Consider the following 22,755-nt stretch of genomic DNA (forward strand, 5'->3'; position numbering starts at 1 on the left):
GCTGCACAAAATCACTGAACATGGCAGGAATCATTTATTTTTGTGAAGGGAATCAGTCCTAATCTTGGAAACCTTGCAGCACTTGGCTTCTGTCTGCTTGACTTTGGGCATTAACCTTCAGAACACGAACATGATGATGTTCTGGAAAATCCGAGGAAAAATGATACAAGAATAAATCTCTAAAAATGAGAGTGCTTTGTGTTTCATAAATGGATCGAATACAGAGTTGATAATGTAATACAAAATATTTAAAGATTAGAAGTAGCAAATACCTGCCAGACTATTTTATATGGAAAACAATACCGGATTCAAAAGATCTTACAACATACAAATATGAATACTTGCCATTAATACATTTGCAATCATTAAAATTCTGGAATTAATCAGAATGGGCTGGGCTTAATACAGATCTCCCCTATCCTCCTGTCTATTTTTCTCAAATCTTACTGTGCACTCTCTTTTTATAACTGTGATTTGTGTTATGATCTTGGGGGGGGGGGGGGGATTTATTAAAGTGATACTATATCAACAAGGAACATATTTGATATGAATTATTCCCGTAAGTTTATGAGCATGAATGACTGGTGCCTTATAAGGTTTAAGTCTGTAACTTCAATTAATCTGTAATATCTTTCTAAAATGTTCACATAGCTAAATAAAAATACCCACAAAACCCTCTGAAAAAAAAATCGATATCACTCCATTCCTCTAAATAACACACTACACAACATAAAACACACCAAGCCACACAAAAGCTATTTCATCGATTAACCCCTTTTGTAGTACACTTCTTAAAAGATACATAAGCACTGTGCAATAAAAAGCCAATTAGAACACTTGAAATCAAACAAAGAGAAGGAGCTGGTCAGATCTGCACTGAACCAAAGAAGCAAGCAGAAAGCCATGATGAACACTCTATACTTTTGACATTTTTGAGACAGAAAAATCACACTGGTGTTGAGCAAGCACAGCCAGACTTGTGGACAGAAAATTTAAAAATGTTAACATTTCTCAAAAATTTCCCAAATTCCAAAAATTACCCTCAGTGCACCGTCCTGCCAAGCAAAGTGTCAAACCAGGTGACCCTTATTCAATAGTAATACCACGGCGACAGTAACAAATAGTCCACTAAAAATTAACTGAAAAGACAGCCATCTTCTGTGCTGACGGCATACCAACATAACCACAACCCACATTTTGTATTGTTGTGCCGCACAGCCTGATTTGCCTGATGAAGAGCAAAGAGTAGAAATATCCATCCTCAGTGTCACCCTCCCCAGACAAATGAGTAAGAGCCCAAACAACGCCCCATGTTCTTCTCCAGCCTCCTCCTGACCTTTCAAGACAATTTCTACCTCTACCAGGGACCACAGCCTTGTTGCCAGCACACATAAGGAAACACCATTTTAATGATTTATAGAGCCACTGTGACAAAGCCAGATTCTTTGTAAAGCCTCGCAGTTGATTTGCAATGCTTTAGACTCCACTCCCATGACTGAGAGAAAGCAAGCAGCACTGTATCTGCCATCAACGTCAGGGAGTAGCGTTCGTAGACCTTAGGTAACACACATGCTGCTGGAGCGAGGGCAGCGGTACCCAGTCTTTGTCAGGCGCACCACTTACCTTCTTTCATGTTACAGGAAGTCCACTTGCGGACCTTAAGCACACATTTATGCAACTGATCTGGCACTTCCAAGAAGCACAGGCCACCTCATGCTCACAGAGCACTAATGCAAGACAACACGGCTCATCCCAGCACTCCCCAGACACTCAGAGCCACAAGAGTGGGCAACACAGCTGGGAGTAGGCGAACGTTGCTACCAGAACTGTTTACCTGGAGGCATAGTCCACTTCTGAGCCACAGGCTAAGCACCTCAACATGAGAGGAACAAGCACAAACCTTAAAGACACCATTTCCCTATGACACACATTTGCTTTTCAGGGTTTCTTTCTCCCTAACATTCACTGTTTCACTGTCAGTCCCTCCCCCACCTCCTCCAGTTTCACAATGCAAGGAACCAATCACCATGCAGGGCCCATAATTAAGTTTGGAAATCAGTCTGTATGGGATGACTCAAGCTGATAGTAGAGCTACATACATGTGGACACCTGAAAGACAGGTTGTAGAACGGAAAAAAAATTAAAACCATGAGGACGTCAAAGTCTAAGTCAAAGTTTTAACACAAAGTGCCAGTGAATTACACTGTGCCCAGAGAACAGATGAATAATCTTCTCTATGCCTCTCCAACTTTTCATTTGTCAAAGGAAAGATATGAGGCAGAGGAGGAGGGTACAAAAGTATCAAGTAAATAATCTAACATTTGATTTGCAGGGTAAAGAGATGGCTGAGATTTTGCTCAGTCATCGTGTTTAGTGGGACATATTATACCCAGCTCATCACAACAATTTTGTGTTAAATTCTCCTTCGAATTCAAAGCTGCAAGGTCTGAAATTTTGGACAGATAAGTCTTTGCAAGACTACACTAGGAGCAACCCAGCAGAGGGAGAAATTGTTGACTGACATCTAGTTACTAGTAAAGCCAAACACCAGAAGGAGTTAAGTACAAACAAAGGACGCTCTGTGCAGTCTCTGCTGAGGACAAATATATAACTTCTCTACACTTAGCCTGAGGGATATTAATTTTAGGATACAAGACTACTACAGGATAAGACAAGAACCTTGTACCCCAAGATTAATTCTACCTAGCTGGGAAGTCAATGGGATTAGTCAAAGTGAAACATACACCAAATGCTTTGCTATATCCGCTTTTAATGCACCAAGCTAATTTAGTGCTTTCCTAGTCACTACGACCATATAAATCTCTAGTTTTGGCTCTTCTGGTGAAGGGAATAAACACAAAGTAGATGAGTCAAATTTGTAACTAGCACTGAAGAAAATGAGAAATTTTGTAACTTATTCCAAAGAAAAATGGTTCCAGATCTCAGTGTAGATACAGCAACAGTAACTAACACCAACTACATTGGCATCTTTTACCAACACAGCCTTTTGCATCTCATCCATATTTAGAGATTTACAATCTCCTAGCTAGGTTTCCTACAGATCTGCAAGAAAGAGCTGATCATTCTACCATTGATAAGGTGCCATTTTTACTATTAAAAGCAAGAGAGAAACACATATAGCACATATGATAGCTTACATAAAGTATGTTTTTCTTTCATGAGACTATGTTTACATTTCAAATATATTCAACCGCTTTGTGCTAAATGCTTGAGTTAAAAAAGCTGCAAGTTGTAAATTCCCAGAACTGATCACTGTTGAAGCATTCTGTAAAACACTACTACCATCCTATCTGTACAGCACATAAATAAAAAAGGAGAGAAAGAAAATGAAAGTTCATGTGGTATACAAGTTAAACATTAAAAGTTCTCTTAAAATCACCACCAAAATATAGTACTTACATCCAGCCTTTCACAAGCAGATTTGCAAAGGACATCTGTGAATCTCTTGCACATAATGAGTATGGAGAATTCCCAATATTCCCATTCATAAAAATGAACCTGTGACCATCTGTTGAATAACACTGCCACGGTCATTACACAGGGCTTGGCATAATTAATTTGTTTAATGAAATTATTTCTATTGCCAAAATCTTTGAGTAACCTATCAATCCATTTTCATCCAAAGAACTCAAAATAACATAAAAAGATGAGTATTAAGAAAACACAAACTCTGAAGATAGATGGCAAAAGAAAAACACCATGCAGTTAACAGTGACCCAATTTCAAGCAGTTTTTTATAAAGAGGTGACAAGAGCAAGTCTCCTTTTTTTCAGGGAGTTTATACCCCTGCTGCAGTATAGCATTGTGTTGGAGATTTCATGAATACCATTATCTGTTCTTAAGAATAATAATTTCATATTTAGTTAATCTTAACACAGCAAAGACTTCTTCACCCATGTGACAAAGTGGTTGACTCTCTTCAGTAAAAACTAATAAAGCTGTCTTTGAAGTAGGAATGAAAGGAAACAATATAAACTAAAAGGTAACTGGAGAAAGGGGAAAAATACATCCCCAAAAGAGCACCAGAAGCAAAATGTCAAGCTCCATGCTCTGATTTACTGCTGCTTGGGATATTTTTTTATTATTTTTCTTTCCCACATCTTCTCAACTCAGAATGAAAAAATGCAGCGTACAGATAAACCATTAATGCAGAAAACCACTTTCATGTGAGTTTAAATGCATGACATGCTGAGAATGTTAAAAATTATTAACAACAAAGATATGTAACACTTGGTTGCATTAAGCAACATCGTCCCAGATTTCTATTTGTTCCATAAATGTCAAGTCTACACTCTGAAACTTATATCATGAAACATAACCTTTGAAATTTCACACATTATGGATCAGAAATGTAAACGGAATTCTTCCGTTCTGCCATGTGAAAAACACAAGCCATGACACACTGAGAAGTCTATTGCACAAAATGAATAACAACTCTACGTCATGGTCATGGATCCCAAATTGGCAAAAATGAAACAGATTTATAGTTTATCACTGATTCACTTAACATCACCATAAAATTCAGTTTTTGTCCTCTCTCTCACCCTCATTTTGTTAGCAAAGTTAAGACAGCCTTTAATTCCCATGTCTCTATTAAACTAAAATTTCTCAGTGGCAACCTGTTTCATGGATATACAGACCAGTTAAAATAAACCAGTAAGGACCACAAATCACAAAGAACAAACACATTATTATTTTCAGGATGCCACTACTTCTGTTAAACATACATTAAAAATACACAGTTATAAACATGCAAACTTAAGATTAAAACAATAATAAAGATGTCTTATGGAAACAGCTACAAAGTGCCATTTACAAAGCATAAAGCAAATTAATTTACTTCCAACCAGACTTGTACACCAAATGTAACAGTATTGGTGCCAAGTGTACACAACTGATCATTTGGAGATGAATAGTAGCAGTAGAAAAGCAGGCTGGAAGTTTGGAGACCTAGGGTTTATTTTCAAACTCTGCTAGTAACTTCTCGAATAAGCATCTATTCTTGTCCCAGGCTATCCTCCTACCTTGTGACACTTGTATCTGTATTTAGAACAAAAATATTTTCTTGCTGTGTTTTTGTTCTTTAGGTCCCAGTAGTGGTTGGGGTCTTTCTGTACAACTACAGTATAGATTCACAACTGAACATTTATCTGTAGATTAACCAACATTGAACTGAAGTGCTTGGACATTCGTGGTGCAGAGACAGAGATGTGTGTATTTATGTGTGTGTCTGTATACCTGCAAGCCAGCATTATCTTCCATAGGATTACAATAATGCATTCACAGCTACAGTTGCTGCAGATCATGATAGACTGCAAAGCAAACATTTTTTGTTGCTTTCCCAACCACAGAAACAAGAGAAGGACAAACACACCATGTTAAGTGTTGAACGTCTGTTCTGACTTGCATGTGAATGCGAATGATCATGGCATATGCACTGACTCAGTAACACTTTTTTCCAAAGACAAGTGTCAGGTTTTTTTAAATTGTTTGTGTAGTGTTAAACTAATAATATCTACCATCTGAAAAGTGCTTACCAACGTAAGCAGTTACAGTGTAATGCCTTTCTGCCAGGCACACTGTTTCAGCCTGCGTTCTGCCACATGCCCACCCACCCTGAGCACACAGCCTGCTGGGGACCTACCCAGCAGCTCCTGGAACAACATTTGTAGATAAACGCTTGTCAGCGTTCTGTAGGAGGCTTCCTACAGCCTGAAGAGTTGTGAACTGTTCCAACTCCTGTCCTTCCCTGAAAAGGCCAACCATTTCTAGGATGCACTTCAAAATCAAGGCATGATTCATTTTCACCTGGGTATAATTTCATGCTATAAACTATTCAAATCAAAAGCTGTTCTTTTCATATGGCCCAGAAGAAGGTATTCACTTAGACATCCACTGCCACTATATGGAAAAATCATGTAGCAGCACTGGAAAAGCTTGACTGGGACTCTCATCGCCAGTGATGACATTTATCATTAACAGAGTAGCAATGACCAATCCATCTTAAATAGTTCCCCAGATTACTTAACATTATCAGACAAGTGCAATGCTTAGAACTTGGCCACTAGCATTAGCTTGATTGTCTGAGACTTGGGACAAGTAACTGCATCTACAGAACAGAACAAAATGAGCACTTTCAACCTCTATTTAGGAAGAAGATTCCACTACACAGCAGTAGTAGATCTAACCAAAGGTAATCTTCATGCCAGGACATATTTTAAGTGAGGGACGCTGTCCTACAGTGAGGTGAAGGGGCAACTACATTTCAACACGGTACTGTTCTAAAGTCGCTTTAAAATTCTATTTAGTCATTTCTCAGAGTAAGAAATTCTGGCAAATACATTTATTAAAACAGAAAACATGCAGGAGTGCTGCAAAAAGCATGCTACGCAAACAACCCCAGAGGAGAAACAAACAAGCAGAATGCCCCAGCAGTTGGGAACTAATTATTAAAAAGCGGTACAAAAAGAATACAGGGATTGTGTGGATTGCTGTCCCTTTCTCTCCATCACAGGTAAGGGCTGAGGACCACGGCGATGGCCCAGAAGAAAGTCTCATAAACATTGTCTTGCGTCTTACCAAAGCACTGTGTTGAGCAGCTGGTACATGCTGCCCATGCATAGGGACCTTTAGAGGGACATACCGTGCAGCCTGCCTTCGGGCAACGCATGTACTCCCTGAAGAGCTCCTGCTGGAACTCTTGCTCTTCCAGCTTCTTTTCCCCATTATGAAGTCTCCCTGCCATAGTTTCTCTGTCCTCTTCCCTAGACTTGTCTTGGCAATCAGAAAATCAGTTTAGTTTATCATCTTCAAAATTCCATTCTCCTGAATGCATTTTGTAAATTCCACTGTCCCTTCCCATGTCTCTCTAGAAGTCAAAAAGCAACGTTTTCCTTGTTTTCCATTTGTTGACAGGAAAATTTGTCAAGAATCATCACTTATGTTGCCAGACATCTGATCAAATGCTTCAGCTAAGGAGCCAGAATTCTCCAACTGTGGCCTTGGTAAATATGTAGCATCTGAAATGAAACATAGGCAAACGGTTAACAGAGACACTGAGAAACTGCGGCAAACTCTCTACATTGAGGAATTCAGTACAAAAAATACCTCAGTTCACAGTGGATTTTCAGAGCCTTTCAGGAAGATACCCTGTGCTCAAATTCTAAGTGATAAGGACATAATCATAATGATTTCCTCTGTCACCTTTGTTCCTCTGGGGGTCAGGAAGGGAAAGGAGGGCAGGCAAATATATCTGGCTTATATCAAAACGTGTGAGTGAGCAGTTGCTCAAATGAGTCAAAGGACAGACACCACAGACAGACTCATACTGGATTACTTTCTATGGACAGCAAAATGCTTCAAGATAATCTGCCTCTGGCTGTAGTCAAGGAAAGAAGTCCTAACAGAATGAGTGTGCAGGGAGCAAGACTGGTGAGTTTGCTCTTGTTCTTCTCTCAGAGCAAGACAAACTGTTTGCCTGAGCTGGAGACAGGAAAGCAAATCCACGCTAGATTCAAGGGAGATCAGGATTCTACCTTCAGTGCCAACCTAAGTACTTGGACACATGTGTACTTAAAAAACGAACAAAGAAAGAAATCTTTACAAACTAGTCCTGTGAATTTGGGTAAATCAGGGCTAAATTGCACTGTTCACCATTCCGCTCTGAAATTTAGTCTGTTGTTGCTTCAGGTTGTAGTTTGGTTTCTAATAATAATTACAGCTGTGCTAGAAAAGTCAGCCTGAAATGTTATTTGGAGCTGTACAGGTCTAATGTCCTATAGTTCAGAAGCAACACACGAGCCAAACCATAACTTCCCCATAGCTCTCTTACTGCTTGGGGCCTGACATCATCCACTGGAAAAAAAGGGGGGTGGCATTGCCACTTCTACTATACGAACGAATCATACGGATGGGTGCCTTCCTTCTCCATAGAAAACTGCATCTACCCACTTTATGAATACAATAGTGGCGCATATATGAACCCAGCCACCAAGCATGCATACAAAGCCCAAAGTTAAGAAAAACAAAACAAATCATGGCAGTAACATACCTTGTGTAGATTCCCTTATTTCCTGAGCTTCTCTCCTCCCAAACCCACTTGGCTGCTGTCTCTGGAGTTTCTGTCTCTACAAAGAGATCTGGATGCCCAGCACAGTCTCAGACATGTCCTGGTCTGTATTCAGATCCTGAGTCTGAATGGAGTATCCTTCTCTTCTCCCAACAGAAAATTTATGGGTACCCTTCTTGGTGCTGATTCCAAAGTGCCAAAAGTGAGGCAGGATTTTCTTCCACGTCTGGGAGGTCTACTATCATCCCAGACATCGTTATAATGCTTCTTCAAGTTCTTTATCCTCTCTTGGTACTGCCCCAGGAAACAACTGGCACACTGATGGACAAGTTGCTCTTATGCTTGGCTAGCAGAGTCCAACAGACACTAACACCACCTCAATGTCCTGGATATTCACATATGCTCAGTGTTACCTACATGAGGCCAGTTTGCAGGTATGATCGTTTCTTCTGAGAAATGCTCCAAGAACATCTTGATAGATACAGACAAATCTGTACATAGCGAAGACTTCCAAAAAAAGTATCACCTCAAGTCAATGGAAGAGAAACTGGACCAGAGAGGAGCATGGTAGATACTATGCCATGACTTGATGTCCGTACGTGGGTTAGCCTTGTCCAGAGCAAGAGTAATTCACACAGTAGTGTGACCATGTACCACTGCTAGCAGATGCAGGTGTAGTTCAGTACTTTCCCAGGAAGAGGTCCTTACATGGGTCTGCATGCCAAAACTCTCGAGTGTGAAAATGAGGTAAATCAGTATGGAACTGATCAGTACTGATAGCAAATCAGTGTGCGACAGCATGCCATAAACCTTTTCAAAGGTACTAGATCAGCAACAGCTGGGCACACATACCCAAGCGCTTTGAATAGCAAAAGCGAAACAGAAGTCTGTAAAATCTGCCATGAGAAAGCCAAGCATAAAAGGCAGCTCTACACCACAGACTCGTTTGTCTAAACCCTCATGAATGGGAACCATTTTGTTGGATGTTTCACTCAGATACTATACAAAAGCAAACCTGAAACTCCCTCAAAAATGACAAAGAAGCATGAAACACACTCAGTGGTGAAACACTCGAATCCTTTCTCCCAACAAGGACACTATGGAAGGTGGTGAAGCTAGAAATTTTCCAGACCAAAATGGCAGGCCAGCCTTTGAAAGGTGAGAAGGTAAGGTGTGAACTGTGACACAGACCTTGTGAGAGTCCACTGCAACTGCAAACCTCCTTAGCCCCTGCAAAGCACCCCAGAGCCACTGCTACCTGAGAGAAATGAGGACCAAGAGCCAGGGCTCAGAAAATGCCCTGTCCTCCAAGCTCCTAGCATAGCTCAAGAAATGCAGTGTTGTGACTAATTTGATTCATGAGAACATCCTAAAATGCAGGCTGTTCCAAGGAAACGTAAGATTGATCTCTGCAATCTAAAGCCAAGAAAATACCTCTAGAATTCATTAAAAATCAAATCATATGTAAATTCAGCATATAATACTTTAAAGTGAACTACATATGGACTAGAGTGCTTAGTAAGTGGATAAACTGTGGAGAAAATCTTCTAAAATCTAGCTCAGATCTTCAAGCAGTACTGCACATTATCAACTTGCCTCTCACTTTAATTTTAATGGATTACAAAACAAATACACACAAGATCAAGTTAATGTGAAGAACCCGCTGTCATCAAATAAATTGAGTAGGAAACTGAAAGATTACCTTGTAGGTTTTCATTCTGCAAGGACTGCTTAGTAAATTAAAAAAGCAATAGCTAGGGAAGACCTCATTACGACATATATAGTGTATATATGTATGTTTATATGGTATAAGCACTTGCTGAGAGCATGATGATGGCTCATCTTCTGTTACTTTAGCATGGAACGAGTTAGTATCAGTTTGAGAAGTGTTGCATGCAACTGTCCAAAGCTTCTTGTGTATTCAAAGGTACTGCAGGTTCTTCTTTGTACAAATTTTAGGTATTAGGTATCCATAAAAGCAACAGAAAGATTGGAAAGTGAAAGAATAAATTTCCAATGGCAATTTTATAAATAAAATCACCATTGAAGTTTATTCACCTCTGCTACAAGATCAAATTAAATCAAATCTGCAGCGTCTATATGGCAGTAGCCAACACCTGAAACTTTCAAGAAAACAAAGCAAAAACCCTCTACTATTCCACAATACAAATGTCCATTTGTCTAATACTGTACATTGAGAAAACATTTAGTGATAGCTGCAATAATACTCTTATATCTGAAGTACAGGATCTAACTACCATCAACTTAATTAAAACTAATTTCTTTTTATTGATTAGTTAACTTTCTGATGTTACTCTAACCCTACTGCCTTAGGGAATGTTTTCAAAGGTTTCAATCAGCGTCATGACTTTTTATATTAATTAAGCTATTTTGATTAGTTTGCTCTTCTAAAAATTATTCTCTATGCTATACATCTGCTAAGTGACAAACAGTAGAGTTTTAACAGTCATACAAGCTCAAACATTTGTGGCTTTGCTCTTTTTTCCCCCCTCCTCTCCCTTTGCCCTATTCCTCCACCCCTAAGAAAGTTCATGTATAGCAAAAGATCTGTAGAAGAGTTTCCAAAACGTGTCTTTCACAAGTACCCACACAGTTAGTGAGCTGCTTTGTATCCACTGCTCAATTCTCCTGACCAAACAGATGTGAGACCTTGCTCTAACAATCCCTTCCAGTTCTCAAACCCTCTAAGCACAAGATAACTTTATGTGAATGACAAAGGTCTATTAATTTTAGCGGATTTAAACTCAAACTGCATGAGAAACTACGCACAAATACTTAAGTGTTTCGATAAGAAGTGGACAGGCTTTGCTTAAGCCTAAATCAACAACTTGGCAATAAACTGCCCCATGAAATACTAGACCTCTGTTAACCATAATTAATAGAGCAGTTATGAGAAAAATTAAAACATCATCTCATTATGCTAACACTTTAGAAAAGCTGTATTTCATTTTTTATGGTGTTTACAAGACCAAAACAATTCTTACACACTCAAAATTGAGAGGAGATAATGATATTTTTTTTTAATTATAATTTTTTTGTTTTTCATTTGCCCAGCTGTAAGCTGAACTAATTTGGCACTGTTGGAAAAAAATTTTCATGCTGTTTTCAGTTAGTATCTGACTTCCAACAATCAGCTACTTTTGCCAAGTTTTACTACTTATCATGCAACCTAAATCATCCAAATCATAAGTTATTCAAAAACCAAAAACTACTCCGCTTTTATACACTGTAGTGTCAAATACAGTATGACAGACTTAACAGACCATAAAGAAAAACTGAACAGCAAGTATACTCAGATTCTTCCCTATCTTCAGAATATTTTTTTAATTTTAAGCCTCACATAAAATTTCCAACACAAATGCTTACATAGGAAAAGCAGCGATGTGATAATATAAACAATTCTGCTTACTTGAAAAGCACTTAAAAAACCATCAAACTCACAACAAATAGCAGGACTGCACCATTGGTACAAAAACCAAAGAAAAAAACCCCAGAAATACACCACTAAACAAAGCACTAAAAATCCTCAGAAATGTCTTGAAATTCTGCTGCATTCTTATTGTGTAAGACTGACACACATGCCAAATGGAAGCCAATTGATTATCAATCAATACAAGCTTACCTGCTTAAGTGCTTTCTTTGTGTGCTGCTGGAAGGAAGATACCAGCTTGCTTTGCACCGGTGCATTAGTAAGGCTTAAATCACGATTGGAAGACATTTCTTCAGATGTCTGCTTTGGGCAAACTTTATAAAAAGAAAAAAAAAAATCAGAATACTGTTATGGGGGTTATCTTCCCTATATCTTGGAAAGTCCTGAGGACAGAAAAAAAAAGGCAAGTGCCTGGAAAACAAAAAGCTCGCTCTAAGAAATTCAACTATCTTGAAGTCCAGATGAGCTGAAAATTTGTCCATACTCTAAATAACTGCATTGCTTCACAAATATTTGTACCTCATCATACCCTTTCTATGCAGTTCTGGAGGCCTTGCATATTTTGCCTTTCAGGTCCTGAAAGCTAACTGAAATAGTTTAACTATGGTTTTCACACAGATGCTAGACAAAAATTACCTTCCTCACCAAGACATTTTTAATGGATTATTATGTGTCTAAACATGTATTTATACAAGATACACTGATGACTCTGTGTTCTAGAAATGTTTATAAATATGTAACTTCATGCCAGATTGTAATGGCTTCTCAGGAGTCAAGACTCATCTATTTCATAAGTACTTCTTGGTAAAGCTCAGAACACACACTTTCCTGTTCAACGGGTAGACTGGAATATCCTGCAAGGAGGAATTCTGGTCTCTCAGGTAAAACACACTGCTACTTGTCAGCCTGCTAAATAATACATGTTTTAATGAACAAACATTACAGCATTTGCATTAAACAGCCTTTTGAATACATGTTGCGTCAGACACAGAAAAAGTCTCCTGGTTAAAACAAAACAAACAAAAAAGAAATATGATTAACTTTTAAAAAACCAGCTTTATCAAACAGATATGAAAGCTGTGAAAATAGCTGGAGGATCCTACTAGTCTTGGTAGTCAGCAAGCTTGACTAAAAGGGCTGTAAAAACCTTCGCACTCTTAATGCCTTGCATTACTACTACTCTCACTAGTGTCCTGAAACAGCCCAGCTAAAACAGCATTAGCATGGATCCAGAAATTAAGCAGCTTTTTTTCCATTCTCGTTTGCTGACTCAACTTCAGTCTGTCGTCCAGGGCTGCTGAAAACTGGTTTGCGTGTTGACACACCTTCTTTATAGTGCTCTGCAGCTGTATATGGTTTTCCAAGGTTTGCCATACTTTGCACACCTACCACAATAGTCCGAAGACACTCAAAGCTGCTGCAGACATGTGCCAGAAATAATTTTAGCCCAATGTTTCTCTTCGCCTATGCTTTTCTCCTCCCATCCTTCAGTGGGATGAGCAGACACCTGAAGTAGCACTGTAACTCCCTTGCCTTTAGCAATGTTTCACAGAAGAAATATTGTAATGATTTTTCTTTGTGTATGTAAGAAAAAAAGATAGAATAGAGACAATTTAGTTATCAATAATTAATGTCCATTATAAGATGCATGTGTTATTAAACATTTGCTTTCCCACTGAAAAAAAAAATAGTTAATACTTACCTCACACACAGAGAATATACCCTGTTTTATGGCATTGGCATTATGTCAAGATAATTTTCATATTGGATTAAAAATTTTCATTAGCAAACAAATCCTATTTTGTCACAAGATTTATAACTGATATTTTTAACTTTTTTCCTTTACACCTGAAGGATTTGTCAAAATATACAAAGAAGCTGCAACACAAAACAGGTTCCGAGTTTATAGCATCACCTGGTTTGGATCAATCTTTTCCACATGATGAGCAAAGCTTACTATCAAAAAAGACAACTTAAAGGACCAGCGAAGTGTCAGCAGAAAACAAACAATAGCTAGTTCATATAATCTAAATCACTGCAATAGCTAAGCTCCTGACACAAAGAACACCTACACCAAAGTAAAAACCTGACATTTCAGATGATCCAGCTTTTGTCTTTTCTTTCAAAGAGAATTTTTTTACTATTTTCTGGCAAAGCCTGTGAGTCAAAGAACTGAATTAAAAAACAGAAACAGTGTGAGCACACAAATCCCAGGGTTAAGGAGAGGAGAACAGAACAAATTTAAAAATGCCTGAAGAAGAGGAACTATTATATACTTAACTGTCCCTCCTAAGAGAGGACACAACATGACCTGTCATGAAAAACCTATTCCTCTTCTCCGGGATGACTGCAACTCCTATTACCTTCTTGTTCAAATCGGAAATTCTGCTTTTCATTATTCTGATCTAGAACATTATCCAAGAGACTCCCCTTTTTATTTTGGTGATAAAGTTCATCCTGGAGAGGTTTGGCAACCCTAACTGATGATGCTCAACACTACAATCGTTTACGTCAAAGTCACGATACAGCACAGGAATGAAAATAAACATAGCTCTACATTAATTTTGTGCTTTCATTCATTTTTCTTTTAGCAATAAATCCTGAAATTGTGACAGGGTCTATTAGAGGCCATACTTATTACTTTTATCATTACTTCAATTTTATATGAAAATATTATCAGTATATTGGTTTCTTCTGCTTCTTTTTCTTTAAAGCTTTGACAGCAACGTTAAACCAAGGAAAGGGATTGTTCTAATGGATGAAGCAACTGGAACTGAAACCCACTGGAACAATAAATAGCTTTCCATTGCTGTAATCTTTTCTGCAGGTACAGAAGGAATACCTCACTCTAGCCTGATTTGGTTTAGTGCAACCCAAACCTAGTTCCTTCAGTTTTGAAAACCAAATTATTTCCTGTACTGTATGATTAAAGAAATAGATAAGTGAAGCTGAAATCCAGTGCTTACAAATTTTAAAATGACACAGTGACTAGAGAAAGTCAACTTAATTTATTAACAACAAATGATACTTCCTTTCTTAAATATATTTTATACATTATAAATACTTTCCTTCACATATCTAGTAGCTTAAAATAGTGAGAAGCTGTTTTAAATATTATTTTCTATGTTTTAATTAAATTTCCATTTCCATTTAAAACCAGCTTGATACAAATCATAGCTATAAACCTAACCACTTAGTAAATACAAGATGTCATTGCCTACTTTTTTAAAGTAGGAGATACAAACATTGAAAATCTAAATACATTGTGTTAGTTTATATAATTGCTTAATAACTGCTTAATACAGTCTATTCACTTTATTAGCAAAAAGTAATACTAAAATTGCTATATAGGCTTTATTTAGAGGATAATCAAGATATTAATCGTTTACCAAACAATACAAATTGACTTTTTTTTAGGAAATGAAATACAAATACCATACAATGAATAAATTTATTCTTCAAAACATGTTCTGCTACTTAGTGATTCAAATCAATCTGTGCCAAAATCTCACTACACTACGATGCCTGTGACCACAGAAAATTGTAAATTTTTTTTTGTTCATTTATATGGATAAAGTCCAACTGCTGTCCAACTGACAGAAAAATATGTAAGTGTTTGAAATCAACATTAATGATCCCAGTGGAAACAACAATGCCTTAGGAACAGAGCAGGCATTTCTGCTACGGAAACCAAAGAACACAGTAAAAGAAAAACAAATTCAAGAAGAGCCAGTGGTCTCTGTACATACATACAACTTTGGAAAGCCACAACTACTTTGTCCATAAGCACTGAAGGTGCATGCATATTAGATTCACGTTTGCTTGAAAAGCTTAATCAGAAAAGAATGCTAAAAATAAACTGGATGCTGGGGAGGAACAGAAGAACCCCGAAAGAATGCGACAGACGAAAGATAAATATTTGGGTGGCCAGTAAAGAGAATTCACCATTATTGCTACAGTAGAAAAAAAGAACAAGAGCAGTTTTAAGCCTACAGGAGATATTTCCATTTAGTGGAGAATAATTAGGCTACATTCTTTAAATCAGCTTCTTCAAGGGCCAGGAGTGAGTGAAGTAATAAAGCAAACAGCAACTATTAAGCCATAAACTAGGTTATGAGCTGGAAGAGCAGCTGGGTTTCTGAAGATAAGACCCCCTTAGTGAGTGTTCAGAGAGTGTTAACATGAATGATAGAATTAGAATTACTTAGTAAAGAGAGCATGTTAAAAATGTTTTCAACAACCTCCATTTAAAATAACTTCCTCTCTTCCATTATTCCAAGATCAGTTTTGGTAATTACTATGAAAGACTGTCATTTATAAAAATCAGCAATGCTATCTTTTAATCTCAAATTTTATAGGCTAGTTCTATATTTTTTTATTACCTTTTACTTTCCCTGCCCAAGAAATATGACACCTACATAAAACATATTAGAAGACATGAAACAATTTTTACAGGAATACAACTTAAAATTATTCTGTCTCACTGCCATTGAAAGTTATTAGGAATAATTATAAACAGATTTATGTAACTAGATGGACACAAAAATTCCTGGAGTGCTTTAAGGGGCTTATTTTCCAAAAATAAATAGCACAATTAATTCTGATGTCAGAGAGACCATACTGATTTAAAATCAAACCAGTAAAATCAACAGCATTTCACTTCCTTGTTACGGAAACCACAGCAGATGAGAAGGATTGTTTATTAATGGCCACACTACAAAACACAAATTAATATTGCCACCATATGTTAAAGACTAGAGTCTACCTCAAGCATAAAACGTATGCATGCCCTCTGGAGATACGAAACTTCACAGGGAACTCTCTTAGGAAAACACACACACAAAATCTCTCTCTAAAATATCCATAAAATTCAATACTTTATTTGGGTGACACAGATCTATACCTGTATTGACATAAATGGTCACGCTTTGCAAACACAGATGTATCAAGTAATTCACCTCCATCACTCTCTGATCTCTAGAGCCCAACTTGCAAAATCTGAACAATTCGGAACTTGACTGTTGCCATTAGCTCTTGAAAATGAAAACCAGTTTGGAATTTAGTTAATTGTACAAGCTCACGAAAGCAAGCAAAAACAGATGCATAATCAAGGGCATTACTGTGACTGTACTATTCTTTTGGAAAGAAATACTAGCACTGTGAAATGATAAATAATACTTAATAGTGTTTTTTGGAGAAAGACATCAAATACCACATCAGCTTGGTAGCTTGCATGGAATCACATTATATTCTCAGCATGCTTTTGAGCCCAAACATTTCACAAAGCTTTGAAAACTGTGAATCCTTATTCCAAAGGAAGTCAACATTTTCCATTAAAAATATACAGCCTGTCATCACTAAACCACCAATTTCTTAGGCTTCATTAACTCTACTGTACAGCAAAAAAAGCAGATGAGAAAGATCTCTCCCCCAAGCTCCACAGCATCTTCTCTCATTCTTATGACTCCAGTGTCAATGAAACAAACAGAAGTTAAACTCGATCATGGGCACAGTATTTTTATTTTATAGCTGCTTGCAGGGACACAAAAAAAAACCCCACTGACACAAAAAAAGATATGAAAACCGTCTCCTTCTGATGTGTCATCCAAAACTCTGTATGTTTGAGCTGCTACTCTGTTACCACCTGTCTGCTTTTAGAAGAGCCTATCCCACATTCAGATGTTGCCATGTGCAATATTCAGCAGAATCATCCAACAGTATTCCCAAGAAATAAGATGCTAACAGGTTTCCCTGAATTGCCAGAAATTCTGTTCCTGGAAAAGCACTGGGAATCTAAATGTGGACTCAGGTTTCAAACAATGGTGAATACTCATTCCTCACTACAGGAGTTATCCTAGGAGCTTTCTAGTCCAAAAAGCATTAGGCACTCAAGAGCACAGTAACTACAAAGACAAAATTTCAGCATTCAGCATGAATCTGATCCTCTATTGTCCATCATTTCATCTACTATCTCTAAGAAAACTGCCTAAGAAATTAATTTTGCCATTTCATGTTCGCAGTTGAAGAACCTACAGTTTTAGGAAGTGCTGAAAACCAGAGTGTCTCAAGAGGAGACATATGTTGCTCATATTTGGGCAAACATCAGAACCTATGTTTAGGTTGGGGAGGGAAGTCACGCCTCCTCCACAGTTACATCATTGTGCATTCCATTGGCTTGCGTGAAGACAATTTTTAATCAACTGCACTTCGTGGCTGATGGATTAGCCCTGGCTTCAGAAACTCTAGGGACAAATGCTTTTTGAGAACAGAACATCCTATCGATGGGCAGAAGGATATTATAGTCATCATTTTCCCAGGCAACAGTAATTGGGATTTTAATTCTTTTACTAACTGCATCTTTACATGCTGCTCCCATGTATTTGAGGGAAATGGAATTTATAAAAAGATATGAGACTGCTAGAGAGCTTTTATAGAAATCCCATTCTGAACAAAATCAAACATAGTGTAAAGAGTTTCTTTAACATATGCCTTTGGAGAAGGTGGGGAAAAAAAGATTTCTCCACAGCATCTGAAAAATCCTGAGGTGTGACCATTGCAGTTGTCAGTTTAGCAATACTGATGTGGAGTAACAGCTTTCGCCAAGTCATGTATTTATAACTGTGAGGAATTTTTATATTATTACACTAATAAAATTGTTCAGTAGCCTGCATTTATACCGGGAAAAATGTGCCTGCTGGGGAGTAACGTGATTCTTCTCTGTTTGAGTGTCAGCTGGTACTTTTTACTCCGAAAGCTGAAGACTATCATCTAAAATCCACAAATGGACTGAGGCTGTTGCTTAGGGGTTTCACCCCCTGATTCCAGCTAACTTTAAAGCAGTACTTTTTAAACTCTTGATAAATAATTTCTGATGACTCTGTCAGAACCAGGGCTTCTGCACTCTACCACAGTGGAAACAAGAACAAATAAAAATGCAATCAATTGGGCAATTAAGAATACAATGTGCAAACAATGTCTATCCTCATATGTATCACACATACTAAGGCTGAAAGGAGACATTATATCTATCGACCTTTTCCAAAACATGAGTCAGAAAATTTCACAAAGTGTTGTTTGTACTGAATCAAACGTTATTTTTATGCCCCAGAATAGTTTCCTGGAAAGAAAAAAAATCCGAGCTTTAGTGTGAAAATTTTAATGGATAGACAGCTTATTAGATTTGGTCTGCTATATCAAATATTTTCTACAGAAATACCTTTTCTCAAATATGTACAAACAGATCAAGTCACCACCTCGTCTTTGACAAACTAACTAGACTGTCCCTATTAAATTTCCCAGAGCAAAGGAGGTATTTGTTCACTCAGGAGTTCTTACATGCCTTTTCTAAATCCTATTTTTCTTAATTCTTTCTTACAGCCAGAATGAATGCAGTACACTAGTAATCATTTAACTCATGCTATACCAAGAAAACACTGTGCCTGTATTCTTTAATCAGTACTATCAGAATTATAGTCCAAGAATTGCATTGGACTAATTAGCAAAATCATTTCATTCATGTTCAATTCACTTTCTATTGTGATCCCTACATGCTTTTCAGATTTACTGATTTATTAAATATATATTTCCACTGCACAAATGTGACCTTTTTTCTTCACTGTAAAGTCTAAAAAAATTCATGCTCTTCAACCGTAACCATTTACAAGGCAATCAAGAGAGGTCTCAACATTATTATCAATAAATGTAATCAAGAAGGATTTTATACTTTTCAGAAAGTATTGACAAAGATACTGAATGAAGACTGGTCAAATCACATCCTCCACAGAACAGCAAAAATACCTACTGTGGATGGTGATTTCTACACCTGTACAGATCTAATAATTTGTAATTTCCAATCCACTTAAAACTGGCTGCATTTCTCAGGCATGGTCCTGGTTTTAAGCCAAACATTGTATACTGTAAATGAAATAACTTGTAGAATTCTATACATATATATCAATAGATACCTTTAACAACAAAACTTGCAGTTTCAAGAAAAGCTGTTATCAAACATGTCTGACTGATAGAAGACATGCTGTCTTCAATTCCTTACTGATCACATCCAGCATCAGCCTTCCTATACGCAATATAGACTCACTATTGCCATCCCATTTACTTTTTTAAAATATATCCTCTGCATAACATAAAAAAAATTTACGTCTTGTTTTCAGAAAGTTAAATATATCACAGTTTTCCAAGATTTATTAAAGATGAAACATGAGGAAAAGTTCTCAGCTTTAAAAACAATCTAGGTGTAATTTACTGCTCTACCCCAAATATTTAAAAATTTTTAATTTTAGCAGCTGCTCTTTTATGTCACCACAAGTGCTAGAATTATTTTTATTACTGTAAACTGTGAAAATAGTATGCAGCCTCCTCTCAGTCAAAACTCAGCAATTTTCTACTTCTGGCATTCTGGCATCCTTATTTACATCCTACCACTCCTAAATAATTGCCAGGTTTTTGCCACGATTTTTATTTGTTTATAACAAGTACCATCAACTTTCACTTTCCTATCTGTAACTGTATTTTAAACTCTTGCTTTCCTATCTGTAATAATATTCTGGCTTTTCATTGCTGTATTCTTCCTGTGACTTAGGGGAGCGTACATCAACAAATTGAGTATCAGACAGGAATTGTTGAAGAACTACACATATGTATGTTCACTTACACATGCAGAACATACTACATAAGCATAAAACCACTGTACACGCAGTCTGTTAACTTATAGACATAATATATCAAATCAAATGAAGAAGCAGAGCCATTTAACAATTCTTGACACTTGTTTTTCCACTGGGCTTCAAAACTTCACCACTAAATCCACAACAACCTGTCTTAGGTAGTTCTGTTACTCCTGTCACTAAGCACTTCGTGATTTTTCAATGCTGCTAGTGAGCAATACTGAAATAGCAGTATTGGTCCTATACAGGTGCAGCATTGAAGCCAAGTTGCTCAAGATCAAAGTCTGTAGCAGAACAACATAATGAGCTGAGCCTTTTCACATCCTAGTTATAAACAGGACACCCTCTCACCACATACAAAGTGAGCCAAAACAGCAGGCTGCCGTCCAGCAGTGGGACAGGTTGTCAGGGGGCAGCAGAAGAGAAGAACTCATCAAGGCAAGGTTTATTTCAGAGGTCCTGGGAAGCTTGATTTTTGTATAAAGCATTCAATTTACAACCATTACATGGGTGTAGTTTTAATAATAAGACTATTCACTTCTATTACTCTCAAGTACTTTTAGGTGACTGAAGAACTGTGTTTTCTTTATTGGCAATTATTACCTCTCAAAAAGTGGTTGCCATTTTCAAGTTCTTGCAATGTTTCAGTTTATCATTGTCTCAGAGAAAAAAAAATACCCAGTATTTGATACTTTATAGAATCATAGAGTGGTTGAGTTTGGAAAGGACTTTAAAGATCGTCTAGTTCCAAGCCCCCTGCTGTGGGCAAGGGACACTTTCCACTAGACCAGGTTGCTCAGAGCTCCATCCAGCCTGGCCTTGAACACTGCCAGGGAAGGGGCAGTCACAGCTTCTCTGGGCAACCTGTGCCAGTGCCTCACCACCCTCAGAGTAAATTTCTTTCTTATATCTAATCTAAATCTATCCTCTTGTAGTTTAAAGCCAACATGGCACCCAGGAGAATCTCTGCCTGAAAGAAAAAAAAATACAAACCTTTGTCCTGTGCCCAAAACTGTACTGAGGGACCAACCCCACACGCCCACAGTGAAATCATTAAGATGTTTATCCAACAACAGCAAATCTGAAGCCCGGTAAGGCAAATTACTCTTTAGATGTGGGCCCTAAAACAAAAAAATTGTAAGCCAAAAAATTACCTACTTCAAACACACTCAACAGCGCTACTCACCAACTTTTACAAATCTAAGTCAAATAAAGACACTTGATGTTCCTGATTTCTTTATAAGATCAAAAAAGAGAGGGAGTCACTCAAAAATAGTTCGACTCAGTACAAAACATTATTTACTCTGTTTAGAAATCACACCCTGAAATTCTTAAGTAAGCCACACTTTTTCTTTTCCCAAAATATGCCCTCTAATATTAAAATTAAAACACCTACCACCATTTTCTTCTCCATTATTATTGGTTGTCTCGGCCATTTCAGTGCCATCTAACTCAGATTCACATCCTAAATCCAATGTTCCATCAGTAGGGCATGTTGATTCTTCTTTCTACAGTTAAAAAAGAAAAAGAAAACTAAAATTAACAGCAAAAAAATCAATCATGATCCTGCTGCATCTCCAAAAATAGATTACTGCAGTGTACTCTCATGCTTACATTTCAAAAACCAGAATAAAATATGCTTGTGAGTTACTTCAGAGAAAGACATAAAAACAGACATTCATGAAACAACTTGCAAAGCAAAAGCAAAAAAGCTATTTTGTGAAGTCACAACACACTCTTTTTTAAAAAAATGTCAAATAAAATGCAGGATCTTTCACTTTTTTTGTTTAATTTAACAGAAACAGACTTGTTTGGCTGATGAAAATCCTAGTTTTCCAGTTGAATGTCCACAACACTGCAGCAAAACACAAATCCTTTAATGTTTCTTTTCTGCCTTTGCCTGTTTTCTGAATTCAAATAGCTAAAGCAACCTGGAGCTTGCAAGCATGGGAGTGATTGTGAATATCTGGATTTGTGCCAAGAATATCTCCGGATTTAAAGAAAAACAACAGCATTTGTTTCAGTAAATTAGGATATAAAGCTTCTGAAAACTATTAATTCAATCTCAGATACAGTATTTGTAGTTATCAAGAGCAGGAAAATCTATATAGTTTTACATTTTTTAAACCCTGACATCAAACAAGTCTGTCACAAATTACAAAAGATCCTTACCCCCAGCCCAAAATTTTAATTGACTACATTTAGACTGCCAAACATATAACCTCACTTTCTTGTTTCTCACCTCTGCCTCACATTTCTCCACTCCTATTCTAAAGCCTCTCTAAGTTTGATCAGGCACAGCAAGAAAAAATTTCTTCCCACAGAAACCATCATATACATACCAAAAAAGAAAAATAAAGAGGAAAAGGAATAGAAATAGCATAAAGGTAAAATTCTATCACTATGATTCTATTCCTTCTCAAAAGCAATGATGCAACCTGTAAATTAAAAGCTGATTTATATTAGACTGGCAAATAATTTTGCACTGTTCAAAAATCAAACATTAATACAATTACTTAGTGAGAAAGTCAGTG

General features: G+C 37.2%; 1 protein-coding gene across 3 annotated transcripts in view; it reads right to left on the reverse strand.

Moving 5' to 3' along the window:
* Nucleotides 1-22,755, reverse strand: part of ASXL3 (ASXL transcriptional regulator 3) — a 126,866-nt gene that overhangs the window by 48,784 nt on the left and 55,327 nt on the right. For 2 of the 3 annotated variants that reach the window (XM_075416231.1, XM_009934244.2), the window contains 2 exons: nucleotides 21,618-21,729; nucleotides 11,733-11,854 (listed from right to left, as the gene is read on the reverse strand). In XM_075416231.1, the coding sequence (XP_075272346.1) occupies nucleotides 11,733-11,854; nucleotides 21,618-21,729 (234 nt within the window). Of the gene's footprint in view, nucleotides 1-6,664; nucleotides 7,041-8,071; nucleotides 8,714-11,732; nucleotides 11,855-21,617; nucleotides 21,730-22,755 lie in introns of those variants that run through there. The other variant, XM_075416228.1, reaches the window with a different exon arrangement.

The sequence above is a fragment of the Opisthocomus hoazin genome, chromosome 3, assembly GCF_030867145.1.
Source record: "Opisthocomus hoazin isolate bOpiHoa1 chromosome 3, bOpiHoa1.hap1, whole genome shotgun sequence".
NCBI lineage: Eukaryota > Metazoa > Chordata > Aves > Opisthocomiformes > Opisthocomidae > Opisthocomus > Opisthocomus hoazin.